The following is a 24,056-nucleotide window of genomic DNA, read 5'->3' on the forward strand; positions in this document are numbered from 1 at the left end:
ACTTCAGTGCTGACTAGTTGCCATGGGCAACTTCTCCACTGGCTCACTTCTCCGCTGTTATCACTGCTTAGTAAATGTCACCCTAAGTCACCTGTGGCCAAGCATGGATACATTTAAAACCTGGAACATTAGGGTGCCTTGAGGACCGCGTTTGGGAATCTCTGCATTTTAGTAAATGCAATACCAGGCATGTTGTGTAATTAATATACAGTAATTGCCCCTTAAGATCCACAGGCGAAACTACTGAAGATGCAGCAACTTTGAAAAGCACTGCTTGGTATATTTACTTAAAACGTGGCACGTTCCACGGATCACCTGTGACCTGTTTTGAAGGTAAATAGGCCTGCAGACACCAAACCATCCACAGGTTTCTCATGTGTCTTCTTCCATAAAGATATTAATATCTTGCCTGTGGTTTAGAACAGGAATTGCTCCTCTTGGTTCCCTCTACTGTAAATGATTCTTTAGACAGAAGAGAAATGACATTACCTGTATTGTTATTAGTCACAGCCCAGGAGAAGCACTCAGCCGGGGGCTCCGGTCTGCTCATAGCCTTGGGTTGGGCTCCAGATGCCACCATGGTGTCTCCAGCTTTCCTCCTAATCCTCATCTTGGTCATCAAGACATCGAGAGGTAAGAGAGCCATTGGTGGAGGTGACTAACCATTGCAATGATAAGACTTCTGTCTGAGCTCATCTTATGTCTCTATTTAAAACAAGAATTAACTGATTTATGTCAGTATTAAGGGTCAACGATAAAGAGCTGGAGGCCCTTGAAGACTTTTACTGACCTTTCTATGAATACAATTTTGCATGTAATGATGTGACCGGCATATCACCCTGTATCAAAAGTTTTACGGAAGTGAAAGGAGAGTAGATTTACTTATAACAGGGGAGGGCTCAGGGATTGTAACTAAGGGGTACACACCACCAAAATAAATGGTGTGCAGGTTCTGGTTGTATTTGCGGTCTGCTTTTTTTTTTTTTTTAAAGAAAAAAATTTAAACCAATTTTTCCCCCAAAATTTTAATTTGGGTCACAATCTGGGCCTGGCTTCTTATTTGGTTAAGAGAGGGAAATTCTTATTCCAGACGACTAATAGGGCTGAGTTATCCTTGTCCCCCCAGGTTCTCCTGACCTGCTGGTCTGGCAGTCCAACGTGGTCACTGTGGAACGCAAACGCTCCGTGAAACTGAACTGCACCGTCTCAAAGACGCTACACCTGCAGAAGCCGGCACTCACGTGGATTAAGCGGTACCGGAATGGGGTAGAGGTCCAAGTCTACCCAGCTGACAAGTACTGGGACCAGGATCGCTTCCAGGTGGACGGTGAGGGCTTCCAAAACCTCCTGGATGCAGGGATACTAATGACAGATCTGAGAAGACAGGACTCAGGGCTGTACCTCTGCTGTATCACTCCTCTACAGGGCAGCATGACCAAGGAGTGCGGAGGAGGCACTTACCTCACCATCCAAGGTAACCTAACCCGGAGGCCTACTTTGTGCAGGCAGGGGGAAGAATGTAGTTTTTGATGCAGGGTGAAGAATGTCGTTTTTGATGAATGTTATTTTGTTTTTCTAGGTGGTCATGGCCACGCCCACATTATTTGGCCACGCCTCCCCCATCACCGGGCTCTGTGTATAATCTCCTGTTAATAATACCTCTATAAATCATGAGTTATGTCATTCGTTCAAATATGTATTAGTAATAATGTACCTCTGGATATCAGAAGTCACCTTGTATTCCATTCCATAGCCAGCACTTATTTTCCTCCACATGGAAAATATTATTTTAATTTACAGTATGGGGCTCATTGCACATAGGGGGTAATTCAGAGTTGATCGCGGCAGCAAATTTGTTAGCAGTTGGGCAAAACCATGTGCACTGCAGGGGGGGGGGGGCAGATATAACATGTGCAGAGAGAGTTAGATTTGGGTGGGTTATTTTGTTTCTGTGCAGGGTAAACATTGGCTGCTTTATTTGTACACTGCAATTTAGATTTCAGTTTGAACACACCTCACCCAAATCTAACTCTCTCTGCACATGTTACATCTACCCCACCTGCAGTGCACATGGGGGGTAATTCCAAGTTGATCGCAGCAGGATTTTTGTTAGCAAATGGGCAAAACCATGTGCACTGCAGGGGAGGCAGATATAACATGTGCAGAGAGAGTTAGATTTTGGTGGGGTGTGTTCAATCTGCAATCTAATTTGCAGTGTCAAAATAAAGCAGCCAGTATTTACCCTGCACAGAAACAAAATAACCCTCCCAAATCTAACTCTTTCTGCACATGTTATATCTGCCTCCCCTGCAGTGCACATGGTTTTGCCCATTTGCTAACAAAAATCCTGCTGCGATCAACTTCGAATTACCCCCATGGTTTTACCCAACTGCTAACAAATTTGCTGTTGCGGTCAACTCTGATTTACCCGCAATGTGTATGAGTAGAACAACAAGTACTAATTACTCAACTTGGTATACAGGTAGAGATTAAAAGGGGTAGCTGTATCAAGCCTTGGAGAGAGATAAAGTGGAGGCGGCTTGTAACTGTCACGTCATAGACTGCACTAGATAAATGACAGTTACAAGCTGATTAGTTGCTTTGGGCAACTTCTCCACTTTCTCTCTCTCCGAGGTTTGATACACCTCCCCCGTTGCCTCATCAGTCCAGGGGGCCTGTATATCAAGTACTATTTTTATTACTTAAAATTATGTGTAAACTGCAATTTCCATATGATGTAAGTACTGTGTCTGGATATGTAGCAACAGCTTAATGCAGGAGATATCACAGAGATCTGCAAAAGGCTAAAGGGGTTCATCCTGACCCGATCGCACGCTGCAGTTTATCGCAGTGCGCCGGCGCATGCCAGACGGACGAAGGCCATCGGGCCGCTACGATCGCCTCTGCCTGATTGACAGGCAGAGGTGGTCGCAGGGGGGGGGGGGGCGGTCTGGCAAACGCAGACGTGGCCGGACCGAACGGGGGGCGGGCCGCAGCGGCTGCTTGGCGTCACACGCAGCTGCTGCGGGCCGGGGAGCGATGAGTAGCTCCCGGCCAGTACGCTAAAGCTGCACTGGTCGGGAGCTACTCTTGAAGTGCAAAGGCATCGCCGCTGTGTGATGCCTTTGCACTTCTGAGGAGGGGGGGGGGGCGGCACTGACATGCGGGGCGGGCTAGCCATGTGCTGGGCATCCCCCCACATGTCAGTGTGAATGATCGTAGCTGTGCTAAATTTAGCACAGCTACGATTATCTCGGAATGACCCCCAATGTGCACTTCAGACCACTGGGAAGTGCACATTGGGGGAAAGTGGTTCTCACATCTCTGGTCGCTGCAGATGTTTTCAATACATAGGAAGGATACCTATGTAGAAACCCCTAATATACCCCCAATACCCCCTGCTTATAATCACACTACTGGCATGAGTACTGCGCTGCACAATATGGAGCCCCAGGTAGGAATGGCAGGATACATTATGGCAAGACCATAAAATATAATGATATCCTAACGCGTGCAGGGTAATCTGCCTAATTAACTTAGATGCCGCTTGGTTCCCTCTCTCCATTGTGATCCAAGCTTTTCCAGTTACATGTAGGGATGGCCATCGACCATCGATGATTCATAATCATCACTGATTTATAGTGTTCATTCTAGAACCCTGCACCTTTCAAAATCCATGCAGCTCTTCTTTCCTGCCTGGGGTGTCTGCTCTGGTGCTTCTCAGCACACTCTGCTCTGTATCACAGCACTCAGTAACAGATCAAAGTGTGCTGAGAAGCACTACAGCAGAGAGCGACACCCCAGGCTGGAAAGAGGAACTGCACGTGTTTTGAAAGGTGCAGGGTGCTAGAATGAACACTACCAAGTTTGTTGTAAATAGGTCCAGGCATTCAGGAGTTATGCTGTCTCCTGAAATATTCTGTGCTGCTGCCCAACCGCTAGGGGTGTCTAACCCCTGAAGAGTTTGTTTCCAGACTGTAAGTAAGATGTGTACCAAGTTTGGTGTAAATTGTTCCAGCCCTTCCACAGTTATGCTGTCTGCTGACATACTCTGTGCTGCTGTCCCACGCCTAGGGGTGTCTGAGCCTCACAGTGTTTGTTCCCAGAGTGTAAGTCATATGTGTACCAAGTTTATTGTGAATTGCTGCAGGCATTCCAGGGTTATGCTGTCTGCTGAAATACTCAGTGCTGCTGCCTCACCCCTAGGGGTGTCTAAACCCCACAGAGTTTGTTCCCATAATGTAAGTCAGATGTGTACCAAGTTTGGTGTAAATTGCTCCAGCCCTTCCACAGTTATGCTGTCTGCTGACATACTCTGTGCTGCTATCCCACCTCTAGGGGTGCTAGGGGTGTCTGACCCCCATAGTGCTTTTCCCAGACTGTAAGGCATATGTGTACCAAGCTTGTTGTAAATTGGTCCAGGCATTCGGGAGTTATGCTGTCTCCTGAAATACTCTGTGCTGCTGACCCGCCCTAGGGGTGCTAGGAGTGTCTGACCCCCACAGAGTTTGTTCCCAGACTGTAAGTCATATGTGTACCAAGTTTGGTGTAAATTGCCCCAGGCCTTCCACAGTTATGCTGTCTCCTGATATACTCTGTGCTGCTGTCCACCCCCCATTTTAGTAAATGCAATACCAGGCATGTTGTGTAATTAATATACAGTAATTGCCCCTTAAGATCCACAGGCGAAACTACTGAAGATGCAGCAACTTTGAAAAGCACTGCTTGGTATATTTACTTAAAACGTGGCACGTTCCACGGATCACCTGTGACCTGTTTTGAAGGTAAATAGGCCTGCAGACACCAAACCATCCACAGGTTTCTCATGTGTCTTCTTCCATAAAGATATTAATATCTTGCCTGTGGTTTAGAACAGGAATTGCTCCTCTTGGTTCCCTCTACTGTAAATGATTCTTTAGACAGAAGAGAAATGACATTACCTGTATTGTTATTAGTCACAGCCCAGGAGAAGCACTCAGCCGGGGGCTCCGGTCTGCTCATAGCCTTGGGTTGGGCTCCAGATGCCTCCATGGTGTCTCCAGCTTTCCTCCTAATCCTCATCTTGGTCATCAAGACATCGAGAGGTAAGAGAGCCATTGGTGGAGGTGACTAACCATTGCAATGATAAGACTTCTGTCTGAGCTCATCTTATGTCTCTATTTAAAACAAGAATTAACTGATTTATGTCAGTATTAAGGGTCAACGATAAAGAGCTGGAGGCCCTTGAAGACTTTTACTGACCTTTCTATGAATACAATTTTGCATGTAATGATGTGACCGGCATATCACCCTGTATCAAAAGTTTTACGGAAGTGAAAGGAGAGTAGATTTACTTATAACAGGGGAGGGCTCAGGGATTGTAACTAAGGGGTGCACACCACCAAAATAAATGGTGTGCAGGTTCTGGTTGTATTTGCGGTCTGCTTTTTTTTTTTTTTTTTAAAGAAAAAAATTTAAATCAATTTTTCCCCCAAAATTTTAATTTGGGTCACAATCTGGGCCTGGCTTCTTATTTGGTTAAGAGAGGGAAATTCTTATTCCAGACGACTAATAGGGCTGAGTTATCCTTGTCCCCCCAGGTTCTCCTGACCTGCTGGTCTGGCAGTCCAACGTGGTCACTGTGGAACGCAAACGCTCCGTGAAACTGAACTGCACCGTCTCAAAGACGCTACACCTGCAGAAGCCGGCACTCACGTGGATTAAGCGGTACCGGAATGGGGAAGAGGTCCAAGTCTACCCAGCTGACAAGTACTGGGACCAGGATCGCTTCCAGGTGGACGGTGAGGGCTTCCAAAACCTCCTGGATGCAGGGATACTAATGACAGATCTGAGAAGACAGGACTCAGGGCTGTACCTCTGCTGTATCACTCCTCTACAGGGCAGCATGACCAAGGAGTGCGGAGGAGGCACTTACCTCACCATCCAAGGTAACCTAACCCGGAGGCCTACTTTGTGCAGGCAGGGGGAAGAATGTAGTTTTTGATGCAGGGTGAAGAATGTCGTTTTTGATGAATGTTATTTTGTTTTTCTAGGTGGTCATGGCCACGCCCACATTATTTGGCCACGCCTCCCCCATCACCGGGCCCTGTGTATAATCTCCTGTTAATAATACCTCTATAAATCATGAGTTATGTCATTCGTTCAAATATGTATTAGTAATAATGTACCTCTGGATGTTAGAAGTCACCTTGTATTCCATTCCATAGCCAGCACTTATTTTCCTCCACATGGAAAATATTCTTTTAATTTACAGTATGGGGCTCATTGCACATAGGGGGTAATTCAGAGTTGATCGCGGCAGCAAATTTGTTAGCAGTTGGGCAAAACCATGTGCACTGCAGAGGGGGGGGGGGCAGATATAACATGTGCAGAGAGACATACCTCCCAACATGACCCTCTCCAGGAGGGACATAATGCTCTGCTCCTGGACTTCCCTCTTAATTTATGATTGCAGGCACCTGTGTTGAACAGACTAATGGATAAGAAAAGTGTTTCACCACAGGTGATGGCAATCTTAAACTAAGTGGGAAGTCCAGGAGCAGAGCATTGTGTCCCTCCTGGAGAGGGTCATGTTGGGAGGTATGGAGAGAGTTAGATTTGGGTGAGTTATTTTGATTCTGTGCAGGGTAAATACTGGCTGCTTTATTTGTACACTGCAATTTAGATTTCAGTTTGAACACACCTCACCCAAATCTAACTCTCTCTGCACATGTTACATCTGCCCCACCTGCACTGCACATGGTTTTGCCCACCGCTAACAAATTTGCTGCTGCGATCAACTTTGAATTACCTCCAATGTGTTTGAGTAGAACAACAAGTACTAATTGCTCAACTTGGTATACAGGTAGAGATTAAAAGGGGTAGCTGTATCAAGCCTTGGAGAGAGATAAAGTGGAGGCGGCTTGTAACTGTCACGTCATAGACTGCACTAGATAAATGACAGTTACAAGCTGATTAGTTGCATTGGGCAACTTCTCCACTTTCTCTCCGAGGTTTGATACACCTCCCCCTCTGCGTATATCAAGTACTATTTTTATTACTTAAAATGATGTGTAAACTGCAATTTCCATATGATGTAGGTACTGTGTCTGGATATGTAGCAACAGCTTAATGCAGGAGATATCACAGAGATCTGCAAAAGGCTAAAGGGGTTCATCCTGACCCGATCGCTCGCTGCAGTGCCACTACGATCGCCTCTGCCTGATTGACAGGCAGAGGCGGTCGCGGGGGGGTGGCGGTCTGGCAAACGCAGGCGTGGCCGGACCGAACGGGGGCCGGGCCGCAGGGGCTGCGTGGCGTCACTCGCAGCCGCTGTGGGCCGGGGAACGATGAGTAGCTCCCGGCCAGCACGCAAAAGCTGCGCTGGTCGGGAGCTACTCTTGAAGTGCAAAGGCATCGCCGCTGTGTGATGCCTTTGCACTTCTGCGGCGGGGGAGGGGGGAGGGAGGCACTGACATGCGGGGCGGGATAGCTCTGTGCTGGGCGTCCCCACGCATGTGAATGATCGTAGCTGTGCTAAATTTAGCACAGCTACGATCATCTCGGAATGACCCCCAATGTGCACTTCAGACCACTGTCTTGCGTAGGGAAAGTGGTTCTCACATCTCCGGTCGCTGCAGATGTTTTTAATACATAGGAAGGATACCTATGTAGAAACCCCTAATATACCCCCAATACCCCCTGCTTATAATCACACTACTGGCATGAGTACTGCGCTGCACAATATGGAGCCCCAGGTAGGAATGGCAGGATACATTATGGCAAGACCATAAAATATAATGATATCCTAACGCGTGCAGGGTAATCTGCCTAATTAACTTAGATGCCGCTTGGTTCCCTCTCTCCATTGTGATCCAAGCTTTTCCAGTTACATGTAGGGATGGCCATCGACCATCGATGATTCATAATCATCACTGATTTATAGTGTTCATTCTAGAACCCTGCACCTTTCAAAATCCATGCAGCTCTTCTTTCCTGCCTGGGGTGTCTGCTCTGGTGCTTCTCAGCACACTCTGCTCTGTATCACAGCACTCAGTAACAGATCAAAGTGTGCTGAGAAGCACTACAGCAGAGAGCGACACCCCAGGCTGGAAAGAGGAACTGCACGTGTTTTGAAAGGTGCAGGGTGCTAGAATGAACACTACTTGGTACACATATGACTTACAGGCTGGGAACAAACACTGAGGGGGTAAGACAACCTTAGCACCCCTAGGGGTGAGGCAGCAGCACAGAGTTTTTCAGCAGACAGCATAACTCTGGAATGCCTACAGCAATTTACATCAAACTTGCTACACAAATGACTTACACCCTGGGAGCAAACATTGTGGGGGTAACACACCTTGCACCCCTAGGGGTGGGCCAGCAGCACAGACTATATCAGGACATGCATGATATGTCAGTGATGACAGGGCTGCATGTGACAGGGGCAGTGACATGACGTGAGGTGGGGAATGGAGGCAGCAGGAAGCCACAGACTGAGACTTATATAGTGGGAGGAGCAGGGACCCCAGCAGCACAGAGTATATCAGGAGATGAGTGATGTGTCAGTGAGGACAGGGCTGCATATGACAGGGGCAGTGACATGATGTGAGGAGGGGAATGGAGGCAGCAGGAAACCACAGACTGAGAGTTATATAGTGGGAGGAGCAGGGTCCTCAGCAGCACAGAGTATATCAGGAGATGAGTGATGTGTCAGTGAGGACAGGGCTGCATGTGACAGGGGCAGTGACATGATGTGAGGAGGGGAATGGAGGCAGCAGGAAGCCACAGACTGAGAGTTATATAGTGGGAGGAGCAGGGTCTCCAGCAGCACAGAGTATATCAGGAGATGAGTGATGTGTCAGTGAGGACAGGGCTGCATGTGACAGGGGCAGTGACATGATGTGAGGAGGAGAATGGAGGCAGCAGGAAACCACAGACTGAGAGTTATATAGTGGAAGGAGCAGGGTCCCCAGCAGCACAGAGTATATCAGGAGATGAGTGATGTATCAGTGAGGACAGGGCTGCATGTGACAGGGGCAGTGACATGACGTGAGGAGGGGAATGGAGGCAGCAGGAAGCCACAGACTGAGAGTTATATAGTGGGAGGAGCAGGGTCCCCAGCAGCACAGAGTATATCAGGAGATGAGTGATATGTCAGTGATGACAGGGCTGCATGTGACAGGGGCAGTGACATGACGTGAGGAGGGGAATGGAGGTAGCACAAACCCACACACTGACAGTTATATAGTGGAAGTAGCACAGTCCCCCAGCAGCACAGAGTATATCAGGAGATACATAATGTGTTGCGCTATATAATAAACTGTTAAAAAATCTATAATTTCACAGGGGCACTGACATGATGTGAGGAGGGGAATGGAGGCAGCAGGAAGCCACAGACCATCCTCATCCCGTAGCAAAGCTCAGGCATTCAGTTATATACAATGTTATTTATACTGTGTGTTTAATATTTACATTTATTTTTGTAAACAGACATTCCTAAAATCCCGGGCAACGCCGGGCACTCCAGCTAGTATATCTATAAACTGGACAGCCTCTAGTCACATACATGTTAAAAAGGATTAAAATGACATACTGTATACTGAATGTGAGATTGTCATAAGTAACTATAGTGTACGCTTTGAAATACAAGTGTTTCAAGTCTTGTAAGAGTTGTTTAATGATAAACGTTTCAGTTGAATAGATACAAAGCTTCATGACATTGGCTCTGGTAGCAACAAGTGTTATGGTAAGTGACCATCAATGACTGCTAACTATGTAATGGATGACCATCGTTGGTTTCCACAACCGATGGTCATCTCATTTCTTTAACTGATTTGCCAATCAGAACACAGGGGCGGGGCAGATATATGTTCCGTGTCCAGGCACCTTGCCCCAAAAAAATAAAAACATTTGGTTATGCCATGCCTTCGATGGAGGGAAACCATCTGGTTCTCCCCCATCGCTGGCAAAAGTATTCTACATCGGCCACAAACCGTTTGTGGCCGATGTAGAATACTTTTGCCAGCGATGGGGGAGAACCAGATGGTTTCCCTCCATCGAAGGCATGGCATAACCAAATGTTTTTATTTTTTGGGGGCAAGGTGCCTGGACACGGAACATATATCTGCCCCGCCCCTGTGTTCTGATTGGCAAATCAGTTAAAGAAATGAGATGACCATCGGTTGTGGAAACCAACGATGGTCATCCATTACATAGTTAGCAGTCATTGATGGTCACTTACCATAACACTTGTTGCTACCAGAGCCAATGTCATGAAGCTTTGTATCTATTCAACTGAAACGTTTATCATTAAACAACTCTTACAAGACTTGAAACACTTGTATTTCAAAGCGTACACTATAGTTACTTATGACAATCTCACATTCAGTATACAGTATGTCATTTTAATCCTTTTTAACATGTATGTGACTAGAGGCTGTCCAGTTTATAGATATACTAGCTGGAGTGCCCGGCGTTGCCCGGGATTTTAGGAATGTCTGTTTACAAAAATAAATGTAAATATTAAACACACAGTATAAATAACATTGTATATAACTGAATGCCTGAGCTTTGCTACGGGATGAGGATGGTCTGTGGCTTCCTGCTGCCTCCATTCCCCTCCTCACATCATGTCAGTGCCCCTGTGAAATTATAGATTTTTTAACAGTTTATTATATAGCGCAACACATTATGTATCTCCTGATATACTCTGTGCTGCTGGGGGACTGTGCTACTTCCACTATATAACTGTCAGTGTGTGGGTTTGTGCTACCTCCATTCCCCTCCTCACGTCATGTCACTGCCCCTGTCACATGCAGCCCTGTCATCACTGACATATCATGCATGTCCTGATATACTCTGTGCTGCTGGCCCACCCCTAGGGGTGCAAGGTGTGTTACCCCCACAGTGTTTGTTCCCAGGGTGTAAGTCATTTGTGTAGCAAGTTTGATGTAAATTGCTGCAGGCATTCCAGAGTTATGCTGTCTGCTGAAAAACTCTGTGCTGCTGCCTCACCCCTAGGGGTGCTAGGGTTGTCTTACCCCCTCAGTGTTTGTTCCCAGCCTGTAAGTCATATGTGTACCAAGTTTGTTGTAAATAGGTCCAGGCATTCGGGAGTTATGTTGTCTCCTGAAATATTCTGTGCTGCTGCCCCACCGCTAGGGGTGTCTAACCCCTGCAGAGTTTGTTTCCAGACTGTAAGTCAGATGTGTACCAAGTTTGGTGTAAATTGTTCCAGCCCTTCCACAGTTGTGCTGTCTGCTGACATACTCTGTGCTGCTGTCCCACGCCTAGGGGTGTCTGAGCCTCACAGTGTTTGTTCCCAGAGTGTAAGTCATATGTGTACCAAGTTTATTGTGAATTGCTGCAGGCATTCCAGGGTTATGCTGTCTGCTGAAATACTCAGTGCTGCTGCCTCACCCCTAGGGGTGTCTAAACCCCACAGAGTTTGTTCCCATAATGTAAGTCAGATGTGTACCAAGTTTGGTGTAAATTGCTCCAGCCCTTCCACAGTTATGCTGTCTGCTGACATACTCTGTGCTGCTATCCCACCTCTTGGGGTGCTAGGGGTGTCTGACCCCCATAGTGCTTTTCCCAGATTGTAAGGCATATGTGTACCAAGCTTGTTGTAAATTGGTCCAGGCATTCGGGAGTTATGCTGTCTCCTGAAATACTCTGTGCTGCTGACCCACCCCTAGGGGTGCTAGGGGTGTCTGACCCCCACAGAGTTTGTTCCCAGACTGTAAGTCATATGTGTACCAAGTTTGGTGTAAATAGCTCCAGGCCTTCCACAGTTATGCTGTCTCCTGATATACTCTGTGCTGCTGTTCCCCCCCCCCCCCTAGGGATTTCTAATTTTTTTTAGTTGCCTCCGCCGTGTTTTAATACGCTTGTATGTCAAATTTCACGATCTTCGCTTGTAAACTGTGGATTTGTATAGAAAGACAGACAGAAGGACAGATTTTCACTTTTATATAGCAGATTATTTATGTCTCTCTATCGCCTCTAGATGACCCCATGTTTTTTTGTACAGTAGGCAAAGATAAAATGACCTATAGCCAGCCAGATCATTGGCATATTCACAGCAGCACAGACTATATAAGGAAATATGAGCAAGGCTTCAGAGAGCTGGGCCGGGTACTTTTCAGGGGTGTGGCCTAATTGCGGGAGGCATGACCGTGACCCCATAGAAATAAATAGGAAAACGTATTTTCAGCACCGCACTGAGCAGGGAGGCGGGGGGGCAGTGAGCCACCCAGCCTGGGGCAAATCCAGGGAGGCCCGATCAGCGCGATCGCTACACTCCCCCACAAACACTGGCAGAGAAGACTCAGCGGCAGCAGCCTCCCTGCCCCACTGCAGCCCAGTACAGTGCAGAGTATGCTGGGCCGGAGAAAGTGGCTGCTCTTACTGCATACTGTACATTTCCTAATGACCTCAGTTACAGTGCCGTAACTAGGTGTGTGCGGAGGGGGCTGGAGGGTAGGTGGCACTTGTCAATTTTCTGTTTTAATTACATTAACTTGCAGCTTTCCCTTTTTTTGAAAATCAGCATCTCCTGACCGCCCCTGTCTCCTACACCCACCCCTTCTGTCACTAATACCTATACAACATTCATGAACTCAACTTGGAATTTCTTTGTTATTCAGTCACATTGTCCTTTATTACATTTCAAGATGCTGACATACCCGGGATTCGAACCCAATGCCTGTGGCATTGCAGTCAGACAATCTATTCACTGAGTTATCTGCCCTTGCATAGAAAGGCAGATAATTCTAAGCTAGAGAATTCTAAGTATTTGAAGCTTACCTTGTACTTTGTGAAAAAATGATCAGCATTGCGGCTGAGCAGATCTATGTAGTGTGTGGCTGCAAGAGATTGGATGTGTGGCTGCACACTACATAGATCTACCCAATTACAATGCTGATTATTTAAAAAAAAAAGTACCAGTAGCTTCAAATAGTGTTCATAGTTTTATGCAGGATGAAATAGCTCAATGAGTAGGGTGTCTGATTAGAATTCAACAGGTTATAGGTTTGAGTCCTGGGTATGGCAGTATATCGAAATGTGTTATTTAATAAAGTGTACTGCAACTGAATAACAACAAACTCTCAAGTTAAGTGCATGAATGTGGTATAAAGAGAACTTGTGTCCAAATCCATTCTCTTGCAGTGGTCTATATATGAGTGTTTATTATATACACTCTGGCACAGGGCACCACAAAGTCTAGTTACGGCTTTGCAATGATCAGTATGTTACTGTTTGACAAAAAGGCTGAAGCTAGGTATGGAAATAGGCTTATTTACCAGTGGGGGAGAGCAGAGCATTACACATACACATGGGATTAATTAGCTTGGATGCTTATTAATACATCACTGGCTATAACAGATCCTTTCTCCATGACACTACAGAAGTCATGTAACGTGGAGTTATGGCTCTGCCAGTAGGTGGCAGCAGAGACCTATCGGAAACATAATATATGTAATGTCAGAAGGTCACAGCCAGAGGCGTATCTAGGGTAGGGGGAGTGGGGCACGTGCCCTGGGCGCCTTGGCAGGCCCAGGAGAGGGGGGTGCCGCCGGCGTCCAGGGCATCATGCTCCACTCGCCCCTGTCAACCCTAAATGTGAGGGGAGGAGAGCGCAGCGTCTCTCCCTCCCCTCACCGCCGCTGCCAGCACTAGCTGTGTCCGGTCTCCGGCGCTAGCCAATCAGAGCTTGCGGACCGGCTCCTGATTGGCTGCCGGTCCGCGAGCTCTGATTGGCTAGCGAACCGGCGCCAGACAGCCGCCGGAGACCTGAAGCGGCGAGGGGAAGGAGAGGCGCTGCGCTGCGCTCTCCTCCCCTCACATAGCAACAAGAAGCCACCGGCCGGTAAGTGACGGGGGGGGCGGTCCGGCGGCACGGGGTGGCATGTATCTGGCACTGTCTGTGGGGCAATGTAACTGGAACTGTGGGGCATGTATCTGGCACTGTCTGTGGGGCAATGTAACTGGCACTGTGGGGCATGTAACTGGCACTGTGGGGCAATGTATCTGGCACTGTGGGGCATGTAACTGGCACTGTCTGTGGGGCAATGTAACTGGAACTGTGGGGCATGTATCTGGCACTGTCTGTGGGGCAATGTAACTGGCACTGTGGGGCATGTAACTGGCACTGTGGGGCAATGTATCTGGCACTGTGGGGCATGTAACTGGCACCAAATGGGGCATGTAACTGGCACTGAGTGGGGCCTGGCACTGTGGGGCATATATCTGGCACTGTGGGGCAATGTATCTGGCACTGTGGGGCATGTAACTGGCACCAAATGGGGCATGTAACTGGCACTGAGTGGGGCCTGGCACTGTGGGGCATATATCTGCCACTGTGGGGCAATGTATCTGGCACTGTGGGGCATGTAACTGGCACCAAATGGGGCATGTAACTGGCACTGAGTGGGGCCTGGCATTGTGGGGCATGTAACTGGCACTGAGTGGGGCCTGGCACTGTGGGGCATTTAACTGGCACTGTGGGGCAATGTATCTGGCACTGTGGGGCATGTATCCGGCACTGTGGGGCATTGTATCCGGCACTGTGGGGCAATGTAACTGGCACTGTGGGGCATGTATCTGGCACTGAGTGGGGCAATGTATCTGGCACTGTGGGGCAATGTATCTGGCACTGTGGGGCATGTATCTGGCACTGTGGGGCAATGTATCTGGCACTGTGGGGCATGTATCTGGCACTGTGGGGCAATGTAACTGGCACTGTGGGGCAATGTAACTGGCACTGAGTGGGGCAATGTATCTGGCACTGTGGGGCAATGTAACTGGCACTGTGGGGCAATGTAACTGGCACTGAGTGGGGCAATGTATCTGGCACTGTGGGGCAATGTAACTGGCACTGTGGGGCAATGTAACTGGCACTGAGTGGGGCAATGTATCTGGCACTGTGGGGCAATGTAACTGGCACTGTGGGGCAATGTAACTGGCACTGAGTGGGGCAATGTATCTGGCACTGTGGGGCAATGTATCCGGCACTGTGGGGCAATGTAACTGGCACTGTGGGGCAATGTAACAGGCACTGTGGGGCAATGTAACTGGCACTGTGGGGCAATGTAACTGGCACTGTGGGGCAATGTATCCGGCACTGTGGGGCATGTATCTGGCACTGTGGGGCATGTATCTGGCACTGTGGGGCAATGTATCTGGCACTGTGGGGCATGTATCTGGCACTGAGTGGGGCATGTATCTGGCACTGTGGGGCAATGTATCTGGCACTGTGGGGCATGTATCTGGCACTGTGGGGCAATGTAACTGGCACTGTGGGGCAATGTAACTGGCACTGAGTGGGGCAATGTATCCGGCACTGTGGGGCAATGTAACTGGCACTGTGGGGCAATGTAACTGGCACTGTGGGCCATTTTCAGTGGCCACACCCCTTCTGGAGCGTGTGTAGCCACACCCATCCCCCCCCCCCTTCGCGCGCACATGACTCTTTTTGTATGTTTTTTTTCTGGGGGGGGGGGGAGACGCCATTTTCCATCTTGCCCTGGGCTCCGAAAACCCTAGTTACTCCTCTGGTCACAGCGACATATGAGGGTGAGCAGGGAGACAGACACTCTGGGTAATTGTCAGTGCTACTAGTCTTTATCCACCAGTTACACAAACAGATATATCCTAAACATTCTTTTAAATGTTGGACAGAACGAGTTTAAACTATACACATAATAACTTGGGATCATAGGTGTGCGCAGGGGGGGTGCCTGGTGCGCACAGGCACCCCCTAATGTCCGGCACCCCGATCTCACATGCCTGATGCAGTGAGCGCCGAGCAGGCTGATTACTGTCCCCTCTGCACTGCACCCTGTCAGGACTGTATTACTGACCTGACGCCTGGGGCGTCAAGGGTGCCACTGACACCGGCTTTCAAATTCACAGCTCCACCTCCATGTACAAAAACAGCGTTATGTGACGTGATTATGTCATGCTGCTCGCACGCCCACCCACCACATGCCCACCTCTCTCCTTCTATGTTATGCCAATGCCAGCCACTGATGAGGATCAGCATGCAGCCAGCGTTCCTCTTAGGAAGACAAATTCAATACTGGCAGGCAGCCGGCAGCAGCATTGACATGTCACTCGTTTTTTCCAGCAGCAGCAGTACTAGTCTGCGACTGTCAGTGTCAGTGAGTGACTGGCTTGTAAGTAAGCTGCTGCAGCTTGCAGAGGAAAGAGAGGGGGGAGCCAGACCAGGCTGAGGAGGAGCAGTGTAATTGCAGCGAGTGCCATCAGGGGTGTTTGTTTGGTGCACACCACAACATCTGACAATGTATCTGCTTTATTAGGCTTGGTACAAAGGTGGATATTTTATATGCGTTGACCATCAATAGTTGGTGCTAGACACGGCCAAAAGGCGGTGCTAGACACACCCCTCCGACGGTGCACCCCCTAATAAAATGTGCTGCGCATGCCAGTGCTTGGGATAAAGGTAAGTTATGCTGCATTATGCAGACTCTGCACTGTTGCTGTCCCCAGCAGGCGGTTAGTGTTAATGGCATCTTGTAAATGGCATTTTAGACACCGCTGCAGTGTATGGGGAAAAGGGTTTGGTGTGGGGAATTATACAAACTAAGGGGTCTATGTACTAAGCCTTAGAGAGATAAAGTGGAAGGAGATAAAGTACCAGCCAATCAGCTCCTAGCTGTCAGTTTCAAACACAGCCAGTAACATGACAGGAGCTGATTGGCTGGTACTTTATCTCCATCCACTTTATCTCTCTCCAAGGCTTGGTAAATAAAACCTTAAAAGCATACTTACCTACTTTGCTGCCCCCTCCACCGGGAGGAGGCAGCGTTGTAGGTGCATGGGGGTGTGGCCGGCAGCAGGATGGGCAGTCCAGGGGCGTGTCCGACAGGGTAGTGGACAGCCCGGGGGCGTGGCATCAGGGTTGCGTCATCGTGGCTCCGCCCCCCGCTGTGCAGTGCCGAGAAAAGAGGCGCTGTATAGCGGGGGCGGAGCTACGATGACGCGATCAGCGCAAATCGCATCATCGGAGCCCCTCGGACCGCCCACTTGTTCTCTGCTGTGGGCGGCCGAGGAGGGTCGTAGAGGGGCTGCAGGGTATGCGGGAGGCTTGCCCACCTCTCCGCGGGTCCGGGAGGGCCACCCGATTTTGGGAGCCTCCCGGCCATTCCAGGAGGGTAGGCAAATATGCTTAAAAATATAGCAAAATGCACACAGTCCACAGCCAATAGGTTCCCTTACACCCCACCCCCCAAAGCTCTCATCTCGTATACATGCATGAGTATGATCTATATATACAGATGGATCATGTGTGTCATGCCCAGATGTGTTCTCATACGCCTAGCCTCAATACGCCGTAGAGTGTAGCATAGCGGCTTTTTCTTTCATTTTGCATTTTATTCACATTGCAGACAGAGCAAAACACCACTCACAGTGCACTACAGGTGCTGGGCTGCGACTTTAACCACACAGGAATAAGCCTTACATTCATATAAAGTCGCAGACGAGGCACAACAGAAAAAGCTGCAGCATTGCATCGGAGAACTTCATATACAAACTCAGACTCGGTCGCACACAGACATAAAACTTTTGCACATCAATGATCAGTACAAGCCTGTAACATAGTTTTGTTGCTCACAGTTGTTTTATTTGTGCAAGTAAAATGCACATTGTGAGCGAGAAAGATGGTTGATGAAGCCAAGTCACCCAGGACCTGCGCGCCACGAGAAGCTGTTTGGCGTGACTGAAGCCACAGTATTTAAGACACATCCAGGGGCATCTGAACGTATAGGTACACTGGGCAGCTGCCCAGGGACCAACAATTCTAGGGGCCTCCGAGGTGGGTGGTGGTCACACAATCAAAGCAGAGAGGCATCATTCTCTACCTGCCTCCCAGCCTGCAGCTTGACAGTGAATGGCTGTCAGCATGCTGATTGGTGGATGGCTGAAGCTATCCATCAATCAGAGTGCAGCATTCTCTACCTGGTGTTGGGGTCCATTTTACCTTCTAGTTACTCCTACCAACTCATACCACCAGAACCATCCCTTACATTCTCTACATTTGAGGTCCATGCTATACGCCTCTTTCAACCAGTCCATCTTAGAGTTGCTGTCATTTACCGCCCCCCTGGCATTGCTTCCAAATTCATCGACAACTTTGCTTCCTGGCTTCCTCACTTCCTCTCTTCTGACATTCGCTCCATTATCCTAGGCGATTTCAACATCCCTATCGACATCCCCACACAATCCCCTGCCTCTAAACTCCTTAACCTCACCTCTTTACTTGGTCTCTCCCAGTAACCTCCTCACCTTCCCATGTGAATGGGAGCTCACTGGGTCTGGTCTTAACTCACCGTTGTGATATTTCTGATTTTTCCAAGTCCCCACTTTCCCTCTCTGACCACCACCTGCTCTCCTTTAACCTATCTCTCTCTGCTTCCCCATCTCTACCTCCTAAGGCTACCATCACTAAGCGTAACATTGAAGCTATTGACACCACATTCCTTTCCTCCCTGTTTGACTCCCTTCTGTCTCCTATTCTCTCTCTCTCATGCCCTGAATAAGCCACTTCCATATACAATGCATCCCTTACTTCTGCTCTTGACTCTGTTGCTCCACCAGCCACTATTCACCCTCGCAAATGAACACCTCAACCCTGGCACACCAATGCACCAGATATCTGCAAAAATGCTCACGTACTGCTGAGCGACACTGCAGGAAATCACGCTCTAAGGCAGACTTCCTCCATTTCAAACTTATGCTCTCATCATTCAGTGCTTCCCTTTCTCTTGCTAAACAGTCATACTTCAAGAACCTCATCTCCTCCCAGTCTTCCAACCCCCGGCGCCTCGTTGCCACTCTCAACTCACTCCTCTGCCCACCGCCACCCCGTCTCCCCTCATCTCTGCTCTTAACTTTGCCACTTACTTCACATCCAAAATTGACTCCATACGTCAGGACATCACATCACACCAGACCATCAGTAACCAGCCTCCTCCCATAACTTACCACCCCTCCCCATCCATCTCACCAACTCTGACATCTTTCTCCCATGTATCTGGTGAGGAAGTCATGGCCCTCATTCGTTCCTCTCCCCTCTTGACCCTATCCCCTCCCGCCTCCTCCGCTACCTCTCTCCTTCTACCTGTTCCCATCTTTCCCACCTTCTCAATCTCTCCTTCTCATCAGGCACTGTCCCCTCTGCCTTCAAGCATGCACTCATCTCTCCTATTCTTAAAAAACCTACCCTTGATCCAAACACTCTCTCCAACTACCGACCCATCTCTCTCCTCCCTTTTGCCTCCAAACTCCTTGAGCGTATTGTCTACAACCGCCTTACTTCCTTTCTTTCCTCACACTCACTGCTTGACCCATTCCAGTCTGGCTTCCGTCCTCTCCACTCCACTGAAACTGCCCTTACAAAAGTATGCAATGACCTCCATGCTGCTAAATCTAAGGGACACTACTCTCTACTTATTCTACTTGATCTCTATGCTGCTTTTGACACTGTGGACCATCCTCTCCTACTGCAAATTCTTCACTCCATTGGTCTGCGTGATACTGCCCTCTCTTGGCTGTCTTCTTACCTCTCTGACCGTTCATTCTCTGTCTCCTCTCATGACTCCACCTCCCCCTCACTTCCACTAACTGTAGGTGTACCCCAAGGTTCTGTCCTTGGTCCTCTTCTTTTCTCTGTCTATACGTCCTCACTAGGTAAGCTCATTAGTTCTTTTGATTTCCAATATCATCTCTATGCTGATGACACTCAAATCTATCTTTCCTCTCCAGACCTCTCCCCTGCTCTCCTCACTCGTATCTCCAACTGTCTCTCTGCTATCTCTGTTTGGATGTCCCAGCGCTTTCTTAAACTTAACATGTCTAAGACCGAGCTGATCATCTTCCCTCCCTCCCACATAACCTCACCTCCCACAATCTCATTATCTATTGATGTCACGACTATCTCCTCTAGCTCCCAAATGCGCTGTCTTGGAGTAATCCTTGACTCCTCCCTCCCCTTCAAACCACAAATTCAGCACCTCTCACAAACCTGTCATTTTCATCTCAAAAACATTTCCAGGATCCGACCCTTTCTCACCTAGGATGCTACTAAGACCCTTATCCACTCACTGGTCATCTCCAGACTGGACTACTGTAATCTCCTCCTGACTGGCATTCCTGACAAATACCTCTCTCCACTCCAATCTATCCTCAATGCTGCTGCCCGGCTCATTTTCCTCACCAATCGCACTACATCCACCTCTCCTCTCTTACAAGACCTTCACTGGCTTCCCTTCCCTTTCAGAATCCATTTCAAGCTACTCACTTACAAAGCCCTCACCCACTCCTCTCCCATCTACATCTCTAACCTTATCTCCCCTTACACTCCCACCCGTCCTCTACGCTCTGCTAATGCACGCCGACTATCCTGCCTACGGATTACTTCATCCCACTCCTACCTCCAAGACTTTTCACGTGCTGCTCCCTTTCTCTGGAATTCCCTACCTCTCCCCCTCAGACTCTCCACATCTCTACAAAACTTCAAACGGGCTCTCAAGACCCAGTTCTTCACCAAACCCAGCCAAATATCATCCTAACCCTCTGTTCCACGCTCTCTATGTACCCCATCTGTGTCACCCCTGTCTGTCTGCCCCTCCCCTTTAGAATGTAAGCTCTCACGAGCAGGGCCCTCTTCCCTCATGTGATTATCCTTTTTCTTACTTTAATAATCTTCAACTGCACCAAATCCAGCAGTCTTCTGCCACCTGATACTTATTCCAGTGTCATCTGCTGATGTAGCTATGTTTATTTACCCTGTAGTTTTCCTATATTGTCGTCAACTGTAAATTGCTGTTTTCCTGTTTATTTGTTTATGTACTCTGTAATTGGGTGCTGCGGAACCCTTGTGGCGCCATATAAATAAAGGATAATAATAATAATAATAATAATACCTGCCTCCCAGCCTGCAGCCTGACAGTGATTGGCTGTTAGCATGCTGTTTGGTGGATGGCTGGAGCTATCCACCAATCAGAGTGCATAATTCTCTACCTGCCTCCCAGCCTGCAGCCTGACAGTGATTGGCTGTTAGCATGCTGTTTGGTGGATGGCTGGGTACAATGGAGTTACAGCTTGTGTTCTTGGCTGTTATTACACAGACCTGACGTGTGTTCCTGCTGAGGTCACTGAGGTCACCGTCTATGTTATTACAATCAGACATCCTACAGGTATAGTTTAGATAGTGAAACCCAGCATGTTCTGCACCAGGCAATGAGCCATTGTGGCTGATCTGTGACCCCTATTGTCTCTGTGTACAGCAGAAATCCACCCTGTAAAGGACCCCTGAACGTTCTCTGCGGAAATGTTCTGTATATACTGTGTGTCCTTCCTGGAAACCGTCTGCCTATAAACATATATATCACCCTGAACCCAAACTGTATGTAGGGGAATTACACCCATGTGGCGTCGCTCACAAAGCAATCCTGGGCGCTGGTAAATATCTGTGCTGAGAACTATAGGAATACTGGAGGTCGACTTAAACAATGCTACAGTTCATGTCCAATGCTTTTATGCAGCTCATGGAATCTGGGCCGGATTAAGGTCCGTGGGGATCCAGGGCAACTAAATTGTGGGGGCCCCTACCAATATAATCGTCAATAAGATGTGCTGGCGATGTCATTAAACAGTGCAATGTGTAAATATTCCCAGCATCACAACTGCAGTGCCCCCAGGTGACATTATGTCACACAAACTCCAGATCACATTAGCCACAGTGCCCCACCCACTGTCTCGGGGGCGGGGGGTAAGGGGGTACATTATTCCTTATAATACATAGGCTTTTCCAATGAACACTGAAGCAGTGATGCTCAATATAGTTGCAGGTGTTTATATTCTCATTTACATCATTTGTGTATTATAAAGTGTGGCGCTCATATGACTACGTCACACCGCCCAATGTATGGTCCAATCCCTGACCTTTGGCCGGTGATGTAATCTGTTCCTCCTGTACGATGTGATATACTTGGTGCTTTATAAGAATAAATATGGTGACAATTATGTTCTTGTGTTTTGCTTTCATTTCAGCTACCAACTACGACCGCTTGATCGCGTGCTGCCCGTTAGGTGTTTTCATCGCCGCCCTGCTGGTCTTGCATGGCCTGGTATATAAGCAGTGGGTAGAGTACCGGAAACTGGAAAGTGAAAATGCAGAGGAGATGACGTACAGAATCTGGATCTCGCGGTTCTTCTCTGGCTTCACCGACCTCCTCTCGGCTCTCTGACACTGCTGCCGTCTGGCGGTGCTCTTTTAGACTTGTGCACATTGCCTGTAATATTTACTATGTGCACTGGGCCCACTGGATGGGTCCACTTTAATAGCACATCTAGGGGGAGGTGTATCAATCCTCTTAAAAAGGAGAAGTGGAGGCGCTGCTCATAGCAACCAATCATATGCTAGGAGCAACCAATCCAATTCTAGGTATCATTTATCTAGTTCATTCTATAAAATATCTAAAATCTGATTGGTTGCTCTGGGCAACTCCCCCCAATTTTCTTTTTTTTTGTTTGATAACTCTACCCCCAGAGTCACATGACTGCACTGGTTATTCATATTACGTATGAACGGCAATGTAGCTCTGTGGACATCTCTGCAACTAATATAATTCAGCATAGACATTTTGGCCCTGCCAAGATCTATATACTGTATACTGTGTCATACCCTCCAACATTTGGGGGGTGGTTCCGAGTTGTTCACTCGCTAGCTGCTTTTAGCAGCATTGCACACGCTAGGCCGCCGCCCTCTGGGAGTGTATCTTCGCTTAGCAGAATTGCGAACGAAAGATTAGCAGAATTGCGAATAGAAAATTCGTAGCAGTTTCTGAGTAGCTCGAGACTTACTCCTACACTGCGATCAGCTCAGGCTGTTTCGTTCCTGGTTTGACGTCACAAACACGCCCTGCGTTCGGACAGCCATTCCCCCGTTTCTCCAGACACTCCCGCGTTTTATCCTGGAACGCCTGCGTTTTTCCGCACACTCCCTGAAAACGGTCAGTTTCCACCCAGAAACACCCACTTCCTGTCAATCACACTCCGATCACCAGAACGATGAAAATTCTTCGTTCTGCCGTGAGTAAATCTACTAAGTTGTGAGCTAAAATACTTAGCGCATGCGCACTGCGTACCATGCGCATTTTCGCATTAATCGCTCCGTTGCAACGAGCGAACAACTCGGAATGACCCCCTTGATACTCAAAAAACGGTACAAATTAGGAAAGGGGCGTGGGCACAGGTAAATGACCACGCCCCTTTTCCTATACTTTCAATGGAAATTTAGTGAGTCAAAAATCGGTACAAAGCCCTTTTTGGCCGGTACAGACCATAAAAAAATGGTACTGTACCGGCCAAAAAGGTACAATTGGAGGGTATGCTGTGCTTCTTGTTCTTGTCCGGCCTCATCCCTTACTTCCGCCCTGTGGAATTCCCTCAGTCTCCAAAGTTTCAAGCAATCCCTGATAACCGGTCTCTTCGGGCAGCCTATGAAATTCCAGAGCCGTTATCGCTATAAAACATTCTCATGACCAGCCTTCAGTTCTCACAACTCACATTTAGAGGTAACCCCAAAATTCCAAACCACATTCCTGCTGACAGTGAAATACGCTGTGTAACCCTTCTTCTCTCTATTCTCACCCTACCCTGCCCCAAACCAGCGCTGTGACTGGATCACGCAGCCCCATTACTCACCATTTGTGCACACTGGTCCTGCCAGGCTGCAATGTGAAATTTAGCTTGCTGTATCAAACTCAGATATTCCTATAGATTGTAAGCTCACAAGCAGGGATCTATTAACAGTTGGGAGGAGATTTATCAAAGATTGGAGAGAGATAAAGTGGAGAGAGAAAGGGGCATATTTATCACAATCTGCATCTTAGATGCAGATGGGATGTGATAAACACAACCACATCCACAATGTGATAACTGAATACATCGCTTAGGGACAGAGCTTGTAAGAAAGCTCTGTCCCTGCGAATCCGCTTTCCGCAAATCTCAGGGTATTTTTCATGAAAAATACCCTGAGACTGTGT

At 48.2% G+C, this 24,056-nt stretch overlaps 1 protein-coding gene across 2 annotated transcripts; it reads left to right on the forward strand.

Moving 5' to 3' along the window:
• On the forward strand, positions 1–23,245 carry LOC134943950 (uncharacterized). 2 transcript variants are annotated; one of them, XM_063932506.1, is made up of 5 exons: positions 1–633; positions 1,127–1,474; positions 4,956–5,084; positions 5,580–5,927; positions 22,060–23,245. In XM_063932506.1, exons 1-5 carry the CDS (start codon positions 480–482, stop codon positions 22,254–22,256), a joined length of 1,176 nt encoding a protein of 391 aa, XP_063788576.1. In that variant the 5' UTR covers positions 1–479; the 3' UTR covers positions 22,257–23,245. The 2 variants fall into 2 exon arrangements, with proteins under 2 accessions (XP_063788576.1, XP_063788577.1); XM_063932507.1 differs by lacking the exon at positions 4,956–5,084.
• The last annotated feature ends 811 nt before the right edge of the window (positions 23,246–24,056 follow it).

The sequence above is a fragment of the Pseudophryne corroboree genome, chromosome 7 (genome assembly GCF_028390025.1).
Source record: "Pseudophryne corroboree isolate aPseCor3 chromosome 7, aPseCor3.hap2, whole genome shotgun sequence".
In the NCBI taxonomy this organism is placed as follows: Eukaryota; Metazoa; Chordata; class Amphibia; order Anura; family Myobatrachidae; genus Pseudophryne; species Pseudophryne corroboree.